At 42.1% G+C, this 16,243-nt stretch overlaps 1 protein-coding gene across 1 annotated transcript in view; it reads right to left on the bottom strand.

Moving 5' to 3' along the window:
• Positions 1-3,161: 3,161 nt before the first annotated feature.
• Positions 3,162-16,243, bottom strand: part of LOC137659845 (extracellular tyrosine-protein kinase PKDCC-like) — a 173,157-nt gene continuing 160,075 nt past the window's right edge. The window contains exon 5 of the mRNA XM_068394629.1: positions 3,162-3,928. Coding sequence (XP_068250730.1) covers positions 3,840-3,928 — 89 coding nt within the window. The 3' untranslated portion in view covers positions 3,162-3,839. The remainder of the gene's footprint in view (positions 3,929-16,243) is intronic.

Below are 16,243 nucleotides of genomic sequence, written 5' to 3'. Positions count from 1 at the left end.
ACCCATTCCTCGACCCCGAGGTACTGCCACATTGCTCAATGGCACGATAGGCATCCCCCTACCTTCGGCAGCATGGGAAGGGAAAAGCCAATCTCAGCGTTTACCTTTCCCTCGCTTGCCCCTGTTCTTTCCCCGACGTGGAGGAGCTCCCGAAGGAGGCCGAACCCTTCTGAACAGGAGCAGGTCTCGACCTGACTCGGCCTGAAGGTGGACGGTTTCGCGGGACCAGGTCCCTTGAAGCTCGCAGCCTGCGCCTGGTGGATAATGGAGTCCTTCGAGTCAAGGCGCTATTTATCCCGCATGGCCCGAACTTCCTCTGGTGGAAAGAGAGAAGTTACAGCTCTAAGAGGAGCGTTCCTGAGTGCCAGGGCCTCTCCTAAACCAATCTGTCTCGGCAAACGAGCAGATACTGCGTCGCGTTTTTTGAGGATCAGATTGGCATACTGGGTAGCATGCTGGTCCAAGAGAAAAGCAACACCTTTCCCACCAGACAAAGCCAGGTTCCTGTCCTGCTCCATGTGTTCGGGGATAGCGAGCTTGGTGTCCCGCGCGAACACTGTGGCCGTACCACACCAGTGGTCTAGCCACGAAGCAGCATGGAGAGCAGCTACAGAGATGGACTCCATAGTTGAAATCTCACGGTATCGAGAGGGAGAGGACAAGGCACAGAAGACTCTGTGACATAGTATCTCTTCCGACGCTGGAGTGGTTGAGGAAGAAGCTTGTTCGAACCTTGGCTCCTAGGCGAGTCACCAGGTCCTGCGATCTGGTCACTCACTCGGTCCAATGCTCGAGCAGCCTGTCTCGACCAGGGTAGTGTGATGGGCCGTGAACTGCCTTCAGGAACTATTCATAGGATCTCCATGGCTGTACACTTATCCTCAGACACTACCGCAGGAGGAGCCTTGAATCCATTAATCTCACGCATGAGGTTAATGACCTCTAGGAACGGCGACGCCACCTTGGGATCTTCCGTCTACACAGCCGGTGAATGCCGTGGAGGTGGCTGATCCCTCGGTCCTGCTACACCCATAGGTGTAGGGGAAGCAACATGCCGCACGGGTGATGACATTCTCATGAATACCCTCGCTCTGGTCCTAAGACCGAACCAGGTGTGTATTCAGGAGTCGAGGAAGGACCCTGGCAGGGTTCATCCCCGACGGAATGCATCGAGGTTCTCACTGCGACCGAGTGCGTGACTGGTTGCTGTGAGCCCCACAAAGCTCCCGAAGGAGCTTGAGCACGATCGAGGTCGCTGGGAACTGCAGCGCTCACACCAGGAGGTTTAGACAGGTAAGTCATGTGAGTGGTGTGCGCAGCCTCACCTGTTACATGGCCAGAAAGCATGGAGATTGGCTGCATCTCGCGTGGCTGGTATGCGCGAGAGGTAGCCTGTCGTGCATGACTGGACTCCATGTCGCGGGCTGAGCAGCGAGGTGGCTCCATGCCGGGCCCGAGTCGCGCGGGTCGAGTGCGCGGCTCTCTGGGCCTGCTCCCTGCTTACGCGACACGAGTCGGTGAGTCGGTCCGCGTGGCTACACCGGCGGAGGTAGTCGTGCGTACCGCGGATTCTTCACGGAAGACCACAGCTGAGATTTCTCGTGCCGAAGCCGGGACTCTCCTTTCCCCGCTCAAGAGTGGTTCAATTTGAGTCTGAGCAGCAGCTCAGAGGCCCAAGGACCCTGTCACCATGCTCTGGGAGATGATACCTATGCCCTTGAGCACGGTTGTCATGCATGGAGGCTTTGCGCAAGATTCACCATGAACAATCCCACGAGCGCGGGGAACACGGGAATCTCGCATGTTGCCCTCAACCTCCGGAGGAGAAGAGGTGTCTCGGGGCACCATGTCCCTTCGACTGCGACTGGCCTTCCAGGCCCTCTTCTTCCCCTTCCTCTTTCTCCTTGGGGGAAAAGAGTCAGAGTCAGAAGATGAAGACGAAGAGGAGGAACTAGAAGAGGAATACCGCCCACACTTCCTCTTCTTGTGCCCCCTCTGAGGTACTAGTACGGTGGTCGAGGCAACAGCAGACGACACTGGACGAGGATGAACAACCTGAGCTATGTCTGTAGGAAGAGCTGTGGTCGGTGAACGTGGTGAACCTGAACAACATATTGTATCAGCAGGAGTTTGGCAGATTTTAATTTAAATGACTTGCATTCGAAGCAGAAAAAGGTTTGCAGCAGTCGTTAAAGAAATCTCCGTGTTTAAAACCTTAATCTCCCTTGTTTAAACAGGAAGTCCTGCAGTTATTTTACCCTTGGAAAAAGTTTGCATTTTGCCAGGAACAAATGCTTCAACAGGTACATGGTCAACAACAACAGGAGGCATCAGGGAACATGGGAGTCGATAAAGTTGCAAAATCAGTTACATTCATGTGTTCATCAAAAATCGGATCATTCAAATGATGTTGTTCAATCTCGTTCGCCAGAGTTAAACGGTATTTTAACAAATCCAAGTCAGGCTTACCTGATAATCCGAGAGACGCCTAAAGTTCCCCCATCTTCCCAGGTAACTTGTCGTCATCGATATCATTCGGTCCAACAATCTGTCGGGTGTCCCTCGAGATCCCCGAAGTATCGGGAGCGCTAAGGTCACCCGCTTCCCCGGGAAAAACCGAGAAATCCCCGACAGGCTGTGAATCCGAGCTTCCCAAAATCATACTCACACCCTCCTCCGACTTGGAGAGAGCGTGAGCAGACTTCGCTGTGGTAGTCTCTCAAGACGATACACTTTGCACTAACTCCCCCTTCTTCTTCTTAGAAAGAGGCGAGCTCTCTGAAGCAGAAGCAGCTTTAGGGTTCCGGCGATATTTGCGTCGATTCTCGAAAGCTTGCCACTGCAAGGACAGCCAGGATTCACACTCACGGCATGGAGAACCTTGAGAGCAAGGTTTTCCCCTGCATGTTGGGCAAAGCGTGTGTGGGTCTACAGAAGGTAACAAAAGCAACCTACTGCAGCACCCACTAGGTCCTACTCAACATCGCATCTTACGAGTAACTTTCTCCTCCATACCGCCAGCCAACCAATCAACACAACTGCCTGGTTTTCTTTCTCTTTGGCTGTTTCAGCTGAGCTGAAGCGAATTCCTATATTAAATGATTACGAGGTTTGTATATCGCGTCGGAACAAAGATGTTTTGAGTAAGTTAAGAAAGAGTTGAGAGAGAGAGAGAGAGAGAGAGAGAGAGAGAGAGAGAGAGAGAGAGAGAGAGAGAGAGAGAGAGAGAGAGAGAGAGAGAGAGAAATTTCATATTAGTGATCACATAATACAATATTTTTTTATCATGCATTTTATATCATCAAACATTATATAACCATACTGTATACTGTATGTATTTAGAGATTCTTTTAATAACTTTCTCATTGGTAGTATTATCTCTAGTATGGGTATGATATGACCTGCATCACTTAGTCAAATAGTTTGCAGAAGCTGGTGATAAATTTTTGTTTGTTTGCTTTTTAAATTGCTATTTTACTCATTATCATCATCAAACTATACAGTATCATATTATTACTACAGAAATATACAGTATACAGTACTTAAATCTTTTATTCTGCACAGTTGAGTGTAGTATAGTACATTAAAAGGCATATAATGTTCATATATGAGGGAGAGAGAGAGAGCTGGAGTAATAATATTGCCAGTATATTTTAATGTACTGTATTATTATTACAGTTCTGTACACTCTCCTGTAGCATATAATACAATCAAATTTCGAATTCCATACCTGCAGAAAGGGATCAAATGTCATACCCAGGATAAGATTAATTGAAATAACTCATTTATGTACAACCTTTGGCATGCTTATATATACACTGATGTACATTTTATTAGTCTTAATGTAGACCGCAACATATATAAAGGGTTTGATGTTTACTTTCTGTGATTTGAGAAACTGAAGTCTTGAATACAGCAACCTGTCGACCTAAGGATAGATAAATAAAAGAATTGTTTTATCAAAAGACACTTGAGGTAAACTTTCTTACACTAAAGTTCCATTAATCTAAACATATAGATAACAAGACAATTCCTTTATGCATTTCTTCAAATAAATATAGTCTGTGGTGAAAAATGATAATCCAAGAGTGATAAGTTTACTAAACATAACTTAGTTCATGTTGAAACAATAAGATTTGAAATAACAAAACAACTGTTTTTGGCACAATTCATCTATTGCCTATTTGCCCTTGGACCATACGACCTGCTATGATTAAAACCTATTATTTTCATAGAAAAACCTGTCTGGCATATCAAATAGATGGCTGATAAACATGAATGAGTTATACAATACAGTAAAACTAGAGGAACGATAGAGTCTTCCTAGAGATTAACACAATTACTGATTAAATGAAGTACTGAAGAGTGCTAAGTATGAAAAGTAACATAAGGTAGAGCAGTTATTATGTTGTCTACAAAGCATCAATTATATTTTATCCAATAGTCATATGATGCAGTTCTGAGGATAGGGAACCATTCGCCACTGAAAAGCAACTTTGGTAAAACCCTGAAGTTGTACTATGATTAAGCAACAAGATGAAAGAAAAGAAGCAGAAACAGTGGTAAAGTAAAAGGCTGAAAAGTGGCATCAGGCTTTTCAAAAACCATTTAGTAATTTCTTGACAGCGCAATGTGTGAGGTGCACTGATAGCATTACTCCACTAAGGAATGGATTTCTGATGAACTATATCACTTACGGTAGAAAACCTAATTCATAAGTTACATTTAATATTCTGAGTTAGGCTTACAGTTTACTTTACATATAGTATGTATTTTTGGGCTCAGGCCATGTCGTCCTCATGGAAGTTCCTTTATAGTAGCTTCCTAGGTTATATTTAACTACAGTGATATATCCCAGAGAATTTTACTTAAGGTATCCAAGAATTCTAACTCCTGGCGCGAATATCCCTGGCTTTCGCTTTTAGGGATATCGCATATCAGAGGACGTACTCTTGACACGCCACATAGCTATCCACACCCCTAATAGCGTTTACGCTTCGAGAGGGGAAAGTGGCAAGAATTGGAGGAGAGCCATTATTAAGGCACGCTCTACTCCTACTGTTGAGTAACTGTATGACGTCACGTCCGGGCGCCATCTTGTTATTCCTTCTTTTGTAGCGAGCCTTACTCAGTGTTTTCCCAGTGCTCTCACGCTATTTTTTTGGATTATTTTCTGCTATGATGCTTTCTCCAGCCTCATCTGCCTCTGGAAAATTGAGTATTATCTTTATTTTGTATAAATGTAAGCTCTTGCCAGTTTTTTCCTCGATTCAATGTTTAATTAACGTAACAAGAGCTGTTGCCTAACAGGAGGCGTCATGGATATATACATATATAACGGATTTTGAGCGAAGCGGAAAATCTATTTTTGGGTGAGATAGCCATGTCGTCCTGATGGAAGTTCCTTCATTAGTAGCTTCCTAGGTTATATGTGACAACAATGATATATCCCAGAGAATTTACCGAAGGTACCCAGAATTCTAACTCCTGGAGCGAATATCCCTTAAAATTCTAAGAAGAGATATCGCGTAAAGACGTAATGGCACACCTCATAGCAATCTGCACCCCAGATAGAGTTTACGTTCGAGGAGGTGTGGCAAAAATAAAAGGGGGGCCCTTCAAGGACCATCACCGTTCCCTACTACCATCGATAGTACAACAGCGCCATCCCTACGATATTGGCCATTCCTTGTAGCATTGAGCATAGGCTGTTACAGATACAGTACTACGGGAGGGAAACTGAAGATCTCTTCTACGGAAGAGATGGGTGGGTCCATCAGGACGACATGGCTATCTCACCCAAAAATAGATTTTTCGCTTCGCTCAAAATCCGTTTTTTGGGCTCAAGCCATGTCGTGCTGATGGAAGCATACCAGAGCATTAATGTATCTGTGGATTTTCCATCAGTGCCTAAACCTTATATCAACCTTTTCAATGGTCATACTGACCATATGAGACTTGTGACAATACCGTTATATGTCATCATCACTAATCATAAACAATGTTAGTGCTTCCTGCCTCCTACAGGGAAGAGTCATCTAGACAGTTGAAAAGGGATTTCAAGGTTAACATAAATAGTATGACCAAACTTAAGTACCCACTGAATATACAAATAGTCTCAAGTTGTATATTTGGCCAAAAAGACATTAGTGTCTCTTATGTCTAACCTTAGATGCATACAAAAATGTGAAGGATGCATTCTAAGCAAATAAAAAGTCTGGCATGTATAGATACAATTGTCTGGCGAAGATGGACGCACTACATTCAAATTGACATTTATTTCTAATAAATGACTACAAGAGATAGTTAGCAAAACGAATGTAGTCTGACAATGGGATTATACCTGAAACAAGTACAGGAATCGTAATTCTTTCTTGAAGGAATGAAGTCAAGAAATGCCACTCTAGATTGAAGAGAAGGTAAAAGATAACCGCTCTTCATAAAACCTGTACTGGTTACCATTAACTGCCCTATGTACTTCGTACACCAGCACTAGAGCTATCTGTATAAATCCACACCTGGGATTTTAGAACAGAGCTAGTGCTACCATGGTATCACATAAATAAAAGAAGACATACTTAAAAAGGATGACTTCATCTCCCCTTAATTGACAGTCCCAGTCAATTATCTGTTCATCGTAGAATAAACGGCAGAGTTACCTGATGTCACCACATATTGCTTCAGATCATGGACTAGCAAAGCATAGTGTTTGTAGAATACCCTGGATGATTCTTATCCAGAACATGTCCGAGGACAAGTGAGGACCCAAACCAAAAATAGTGTATCACAAAAAATTAGGGGGCAGGTTTTAAAACACTACCTGCCGCCACTACAAAGTGTTTCAGTTCATGCACTTGTTTTGCGTAGTGTTTGTAAAACACTCTGGATGATTTCCATCCAGTGTATGAACGAAGACGCTCAAAGTCCATGTACTGAAAGAAGTTCAGTGACGAAGCAATCTTTCTCGGATCATGACCTGCGGGAGTACTGTCCAGATCCGCTCAACGAATAAAGTAGGTGAGCTTCGCCCTTAGTTGATTTAGAGATAAATCTGATCCCGAAGTTTCTCCTCTAAAGAGCTGACCTCCACTGAAGTCTGAAGTTCTACGAAGATAGACCTTTAGACACTCTACAGGACATAGAGACATATCTTCCTTCAGAGGACAGATTCTCCAGGGACCCCACCTCTTAGTGGGTAGCTCGTTTTTAGCGAGAAATGATGGATCAGGGAAGAGATTGAGTTCTCCTAAATCTGTGAACTGAATGTGGCCCTCATCTCTCGATAGAGCCACTATTTCACTAACTCTAGCCCAAGAGGCTATTGCGAACAGGAAAATAACCTTTTGGGTTAGATCCTTAAGAGAACAATCTTCATTGTTCACCGATGAGGCATAATGTAAGACCTTGTCCAAAGACCAAGAGCTTTGGTGGTGCTGCAGGCCTAAGTCTAGCACATGCTTTCGGAATCTTGTTAAAGATTTCATTTGCCAGATCCACTTGGAAGGCATATAGGAGAGGTCTAGTCAAGGCCGATTTGCACGTATTTATCGTAATGGCCGCCAACCCCTGGCTATGAAGGTGGACAAAGAAGGACAGACAGAAGTTTATAGAAATTTCTTTCGGTCCTTTTGATTTAACAAACTCCACCCACTTCTTCCAGGAAGACTCATATTGTCTTCTAGTAGACTTAGCCTTGCATTCTTCTAAGAATTCTATATTGCCTTCTGAGACCCCAAACCTTTTTCTAACCGCTAGAGCAAGAAATTCATGAAATGAAGGGTTTGGGTTCTCTGAGATAAACCGAAGGCAGTTAATTTCTGAACCTTCGGAAATATACCTAGGATCGGAGCTACGACCGGCTTCATCTAGTCTATCAGACCCATTAGAGGATCCTCGTATGGGGCAATTTAGCGAGGTAGTTTCTTGAAGACGCTCGTGATGAAGAGGTCGAACTGCAGTTCCCGGACTTGTTCCCATTTGGGAGGGAATATGTCTGCGTCCATGGACCATTCCAACTCTATCGCCTTGGATCGTGATAGAGTATCCACCGTCACATCATGGATCAGATGTAAATGAACTGCTGTTAGGTGCCATCCCTTTAGGAAAAGGATGGGTAACATCACTAAGACTGTACGAGACGTTCGATTGTGATGTCTTATTATCGCTTCGGTGTACCAGCTCAGACGTAGGGAGTCTGATCTGTGTGGAGGGTGCTTCCCCGCCCACGAAAGGACCAGCAGAGTCCTGGGACTTTCGTGTTTTAATTTTTGTTTAAGAAGCAATTAAAGAGGGACCGATCTCAGTCTTTTTTTTTTATCTCTTCAAGCGTTTGATGCATGTTTTCTCCAGGCTCTTAACGCATCTTTCCGATGTGCACTTTGCACTAGGTCTGTCACTATTGCAAACTGGGGAAAGTTTAGCACTTTTCCTTGTTGGCATTTTGGGAATCTGATCGATTAGCTGAATCTCCTGACAGACCTCACGAGCTCCTTTTAACTTCCCGAGGGAAAAAGAAGCTGATGTGACTGAGGGCTTCGATGGTTTTGTAGCCATCGAAACCCTAGAGCTGGAGAAAGTCGAGACTTCTAGAAGCATATCTTGCATCTGTGATGTCCCAGGAACTGGGTCATCACTATGAAGATACTTAGGACTGTGAGTCTGATACGTATCTATTCTAGGATGAATGTTACTCTCCGTGACATGAATCCTAGGCAGGAGGAAGGGGGGTGGTTGACTGGAAGGTTCCAGAGGACACCTTTCAGGTCTGACAAGACTACGAATACCCTTAGTTGGAACAAGGTCCATATGTTCAGAAGGATTAACATTCAGAACTTGCAGTTTATTATGAACTTGTTGAGTAGGGACAGGTTCAGAATGACTCAGAGACTTCTTGAGTCCTTCTTGTGAACACAAAATAGCCTTCCCTGGGACTCGATGAGCCATAGCTTTCCTACTACCTGTATGCTCTATAGCTCTCAGGTATACTCCTCCAGGAGGGTTTTGAACTGTAGGAGGAGGTAAGGAGATAATAGTAGGGACATTTCTGTTTCCCATCAACGGCTCATCTTGAATAGGCTCTGGACTGAAGGATCGAAGGTCCTGCGATCCTGAGGGAATGTTCCTCCAAGCCGAAGCGTCCTTATGCTCCGAAATGCCAGTAGGTTTAGACTTTTGACCATCTTCCTGTAGCATCTTGGTCACTAGAATAATGGGCTGTTGTTGAGCAGCCCAGCTATTTCCAGTATTTTCGATCTTCTTTTTAGGTTGGGGACCAACAACCACGAAAGATTTTCTCTTTGAGGGAATGCCCCATTTTTGGGGAAGATTTATGTTTTCCATGGTGTCATTCTTAATTACTTCCTTAACGACCTTTTGTGGGAAGAGGTCTTTACCCCAGGTGTTGGAAGATATTAGCTTCCTTGTTTCGTGTTTCACCGTTGCAGCAGCAAACACAAACTCTCTACATGCTCTCCTAGCCTTCACAAAGGCGTAAAGGTCCTTTACCAAGGTAGCCATATGCATTTTGGCTAAGACCATGAGCATGTCTGGGGTGTTCTCGTAAGTTGAACACAACTCTATGTAGTTTTGAAAGAGAGAGTGATGTCGCCAGTCTCTCCTTTGACTCGTGTTCATTAAACAAGAGCAAATCGGACAATTTAGGGAGACACACATTGAATTGTCAACTTGCGACATCCTTGTCTAATTTTCCGACTGAAAATGTCAAATGGACTTCCTTCCAATCCTTTTCCTGTCCGGGAAAAGCTGGTGACAAAGGCTTGCACTCATAGAGTGTGGGACATGACTCACCCGCCTCTACAGCTTTGGTAACGGAAGTAAATGCCTTCCCCATAAAGGGGAAGGAGAGTGAAGCAGGAGCAAGAAAGGAAGGGTGTATGTTATTCAGTGAGAAAACCATCATCTCTGAATAACCCGCCTTCTTCAGATTACCTGAAAGGATAGTCTGTGCCTTATCATGATCAAGAATCATGACCTCCTTTTGTTCCGTTCCTTTTCTTGTCTTTGGTTCGAACCTCAGTCGAACCCAACAATTAGGGAAAGCCTCAAAGCTTGGCCAAAATTGGATTTTGTCCAAGGGAACAGTACCTATTTTCTCTGAAATGAAGAGATTGACATTTGAAATCGACATCTGCTCCGCAAACCTCCAGGGATTGGTTATGGAGCATGAAGGAAGGTCTTGATTCATGGGTCGTTTAACTGACCCGTGGGAAGCAACAAGAGGAGCTTTACGAGGTTCAATCTTGTGTTTTACTTCCTGCTTTTTGCTTTGTTTACTAAAGCTTTCTATCTGATTCTTCAGTTGGATACATAATTGTACCACATTATCCAATAGAGGGGTAAAAGACGAAGATGTTGACATCGATGGCTCTTTAGCCGGCAGAGGCGGAGGAAAGTCCGATACAACATATTTCTCTTCTACCTTAGGGCACTTCTTGCCCTCGATCCCAAAGGTTTTCTCGCCATCAGGGGATGTAGTTGGCTCCTGAGGCACTACTATTTCCTCACTTAGCTCTGGAAATAATAGCTTATGCATCCTATCATTAGGTAGGAAAGGTCCCGGAGAGATCTTTTGGAAGCCTCTCACCCAGTTACGTAATTTATACTGCGCTATATCCTTAGTCTCTGTAGACTTGGGATTATCAAAACCTTCAGACATCAATGTCCAACATATATTGCAACCCTGTGGGTTCCAATAATGTAGGGATCTGGAAATAATATTGCAGGGGGCATGTAACCTGCAAGTATTATGACCGTAAAAGTCCTTACCCTTGGCTCTGCAGCGGACTGCCATACAAGGTATCTGGTGTTCCTTCAGTAAAGAAAGGAAAACCAAATGAGTATATAATGGATTGTTACTTTAATAATCAACATGTAAATGTCATCTACAACAGAATAGCTTAGGATAGAAGCTATAAAGGGATAGTAGGAGATACATACCTGTATACCTCCATGAGCAAATGCTGCTACCTCCCCTCAGTATCAACTTACATGGAGCTTTCTCTGTGAGAAAATCCAAGTAGAAGGGTTATTTACCCTTAGGGGTAGAGAAGTATCAATTAACTATTCCAAAATTGTTAATACTGTGGGGTCAGGATGACTGAATTCAAATCAGACTATTGAAGAAATTATTCCTTCAATATATAAGCAGTATCAGCAGAAAACTCGCTGAAGGATACCCAAGATAAGTTAGGAAATACTACTGTATCATGGTACTGTAGTTTCTAAATTGCAAAAGTCTAAATTGCAACATATCGACTACTGTACCTATGTAATGCAGTCTTATCATTATGCTGCCTACAAGGCAGCATATGACAGTAGGGTCCATCTAGCACTAGATGGAACAGGAAAATAGAGACATATAAATGTACATCCTACTCGGGTCATTTGCTGTAGTCTTCCTGCTATATTAAATCATAGAGTTTCCTGATCAGGGAGACTCAAAGAAAAAAGGGGCTGTACCCTTTACGGAATAGGAGTGTATTACTCTTGCCTGAAGTATTTAATATTGCAGGATAATCCTAAACTGATTTCTAATCAGGATATTGAAGAAATCTTATTCATTCAATATAGGATTAGGCTCAGCAATTGCCCGAATTGGATATCCAAAATATATTGGAAAAAACCACTAGTATAAGAAATATAGTAGTTTTCTATCTACAGTATATTCTATACTGAGATATACTGGCTATCTGTATAACCTATACAGCAGTATATCCGGCATGTTGCCGGTCTGGCTAGGATGTCTGCATACATTGCAGACCTAGCGAGACAGAGAGAGAGACAGTATGGAAAAAGGGCTATCCTTTACTGTAACTATATACAGTAATTAAGGAAGAAAAGTCTAATAGACTACCTTTTTTCCGAAAGAAGGTTCTAATAGAAGGGGAGAATGTAACATTCAGGCTTCTATATAGCTACAGTACTGTTGCCAGTAACCCGCCGACAGTACTGGTACAGTCGGTGCGCCGCGTTGCCGGCAGCATACAAGCAACAGAACCTAAAGCTACAGTCCAAGGGAGGACTGAGAACCTCGGGGACAGAAGGGACTAACCACTCACAGCCATCATGGGCGCCACTGCCGGCCAGGCCGGCAACTGGTGACAGTCCATGATTGTCGGCAGCCATCTTGGTTGCCGGCCAGGCCAGCAAAAGGCTATCATGCCGACAACCGCCGACAACGTCGGCAGCCGCTGGGAACGTCACAATGTCGGCAGCTGCCGACAGTCCATGACTGTCGGCAGCCATCTTGGTTGTCGGCCAGGCCGGCAGGCAGCAGTATGCCCTGCCGTCAACCAGGATGAGAGAGGTAGTCTGTCTGCATCCAGCACTCTACCGATAAGGTAAGGATGCAGGATGTCAGCCTAAAAGGCAATGGATAAACCATTAAAAAGGGTAGAGGGGAAGGGGAAAAGGGTCCTGTAACAATTGTGAAAGGAACTGTCAAACTTGACAGTCCTAGCATCTATAAAAGGAACTCTGTTTCTGTATGGTATCGACAGAATCCGGGTGCTAGGAGAGACTCAGTTCTCCAACCCAGAGACTGCCGACACAGTCAAGGGGAGGGGGCGACACTGCGCCTCCTCCCACAAAGAGAAACAGGATTCCAGTGCCACGTTATCCTAGGCTAAAAGGGAATTACTTTCAGCCCAGGGAACTGTGGCACAGGACTAGTCTTTTAGTCGCAAGGAGAAAATGGTATACTACCATAACCAAAGCGACTATGGAGGACTAACCTCCATTGTCGGTAACCTTGTCGGCAGGGGATTAAAGGTATCCTACAACCAATTCACCCTGTCGGAAGGTTAACGACAAAAGACTAAATACTCTGAGATTCTGACCAAATCCCAAAACCTGCTGGTATATCCACAACCAAAGGTTAAGGGGATAGGCAGAAACCAAACCCCAAGTCAGCCATGTCTGAATAATATTCAGGCATGGCCATAAGGGTTGTAGTCTGGGACTACACTCAGAGGGAAAGGGATTACCTTTAAGTCTCCGAAGAGACGTGAGAAGTTTCATAACATTACAGGAGGTATCAGTCTCCAATGGAATGAAAACAAAACACAAAGGTAATCGGGGAATGTCGAACATATAGACAGTGTCTAGGTTAGGCTAACTTAGCTAGACAAGTTCTCGGTTACCTAAATCACCGAAACTCTAACTATACGATCGACAGAGGAAAAATGAAATAATTATGCATATAATCACATCTTCACAAGAATATGCCTAAATAGATAATTAATTACCAGAATTAAATAAGGCTATTTAAAAACTGGAAGTCGTTCCGCTAACTAAATAACGCATGCCAAAGAACGACAGCGCCCATGGCGCCTCCAGTAATTGACCTAGCTCTAAAAACACAATGAATACTCAATATCATTGAGAAACAAGAGCTAAAACATATTCAAAGTAAAGACCCGATACTCAACTTTCCGAAGGCGGAAGAAGATGAAGAAAGCATAATAATAATCCTTTAACCAATCGAAAAAATTTCAATCACTGGAAAATACCACCGAGCGAAATCGCTACAAATAAAGGAATGGCCACTATCGTAGGGATGGCGCTGTTGTACTATCGATAGTAGTGGGGAACGGGGATGGTCCTTGAAGGGCCCCCCTTTTATTTTTGCCACACCTCCTCGAACGTAAACTCTGTCTGGGGTGCAGATTGCTATGAGGTGTGTCATTACGTCCTTACACGATATCCCTTCTTAGAATTTTAAGGGATATTCGCTCCAGGAGTTAGAATTCTGGGTACCTTCGGTAAATTCTCTGGTATATATCACTGTAGTCATATATAACCTAGGAAGCTACTAATGAAGGAACTTCCATCAGCACGACATGGCTTGAGCCCAAAAATATATATATACAAAACACACATATATAATCATATATATATATATATATATATATATATATATATATATATATATATATATATATATATATATATATATATATATATATACAGTATATATGTGTGTATATATAATATATATTTGTATATAATATAATATATATATATATATATATATATATATATATATATATATATATATATATATATATATATATACAGTATATATGTGTGTATATATAATATATATTTGTATATAATATATATATATATATATATATATATATATATATATATATATATATATATACATACTATATTTATATAAGTACATATATATATACATATATATATATATATATATATATATATATATATATGTATAGATATATATATATATATATATATATATCAAAGTGTAAAATCCACAGGAAACAGGATGGTAAAAGACCAGGTACCAAGCGCATTCATCTATTACGTACACTTCTTCAGGGTACAAAGGAAATATAAAAATAAAATTATACAAAAAAGAAACCCAACAAATCTGAAATGAAATATGCATAAGTAATTGATAGTCGTTCAAAATAAATAAACAATTGTCGTTATGTAATAAAATGCTAGTAACGTAACAGTCATAGAACTTTCCTCTTCACAAGGGTAGAAGAGGCTCCTTAGCTATGGTAAGCAGTTATTCTAGGAGAAGGACACTCCAAAATCAAACCATTGTTCTCTAGTCTTGGGAAGTGCCATAGACTCGGTACCATGGTCTTCCACTGTCTTGGGTTAGAGTTCTCTTGCTTGAGGGTGCACTCAAGCACACTATTCTATGTAATTTCTCTTCTTTTTATTTCATTAAAGTTTTTATAGTTTATATAGGATATATTTATTTTGAAGTTAAAGTTCTTGAAATATTTTACTTTTCCTTGTTTCCTTTCCTTACTGGACTATTTTCCCTGTTGGGGCCCCTGGGCTTATAGCATCCCGCTTTCCAATGAGGCACATTTGCAGCGACTCGCAGCGGTGCCCTTTTAGCTCGGAAAAGTTTTCTGCTATCTGATTGGTAAGAATTATCTTGTCTAACCAATCAGCGATCAGGAAACTTTTCCTAGCTATAAGGGCACCCCTGCGGGTTGGTGCAAATCTGCCTCGCTAAAAAGAATTGACTATAGGGTTGTAGCTTACCAAGTAATAATAATAATAATATTAAATAATACATGTATATATATATATATATATATATATATATATATATATATATATATAGATATATACTGTATATATATATATGTGTGTGTGTACAGTATATATATGTATGTATGTATATATATATATATATATATATATATATATATATATATATATATATATATATATATATATATATACAGTGGTACCTCTACATTGTTTCTCCCCACCTCTTTAACATCTACTCGGAAACCATAATGAGAAATGCGCTTGAAGACTACGAAGGAGGCATAACTGTTGGAGGACAAAAGATCACTAATCTCAGATATGCCGACGATGTGGTTTTAATCGCTTGAAGTATGGAGAACCTCCAAACATTAGTATCAAAAGTAAAAGCTGAGAGTGAAAAAGTGGGACTGTACCTAAATGCTAAGAAAACAAAGGTCATGAAGTGTCAAAAAGCCCCGTTTGATCAAGAAATCCAACTAGAGGGAGTTGCCCTGGATAATGTCACTGAATTTACTTACCTTTGAGCAACTTTCACCAATAATGGAGACACTCCCAAGAGATCAAAAGAAGAATTGGGATTGCAAAGAATGCAACCATCGCACTAAGCAATGTGTGGAAAGACAGACATATTACTCTAAACACAAAGAAGCGGCTTCTCAAATCACTTGTTTTCCCCATCGCATCATACGGCTCAGAATGTTGGGTTTTAAAAGCTACAGATCGGAAAAGATTAGAAAGTTTTGAACTATGGTGTTACAGAAGAGTCCTTAGGATAAGCTGGATTGAGAAAAAGACTAACGTGGAAGTTCTACAAAAGATCAATATCGAAAAAAGATTACTTGACATTTTGGATGAAAGAAAACTAACTTTTATAGGACACCAGGTTCGGAAACACAATACTCTAGAAAGAACGCTACTAATTGGATAAGTCTATGGTACAAGAACGTGAGGAAGGCCTAAAACTAGATTGAGTGACAATATCATGGAGATGTACGGGCTAACGATGGTGGAGTTGGAAAGGAAGGCTTCAAGACCGGAATAAATGGAGAAGTTTTGTGCAGAGGGCCACGGCCGTTCGACATCGAACACCCCGTACTTGATGATGATGACCTCTACATACGAATGTCCCAACATACGAAGTAAAATTCGACCAAATTCCTGCCTCGACATCCGA

Source organism: Palaemon carinicauda, chromosome 20, assembly GCF_036898095.1.
Source record: "Palaemon carinicauda isolate YSFRI2023 chromosome 20, ASM3689809v2, whole genome shotgun sequence".
NCBI classification, from domain to species: domain Eukaryota; kingdom Metazoa; phylum Arthropoda; class Malacostraca; order Decapoda; family Palaemonidae; genus Palaemon; species Palaemon carinicauda.
Note: the sequence above shows the minus strand (reverse complement) of the source record. Positions and strands in the feature narration are given on the sequence as shown.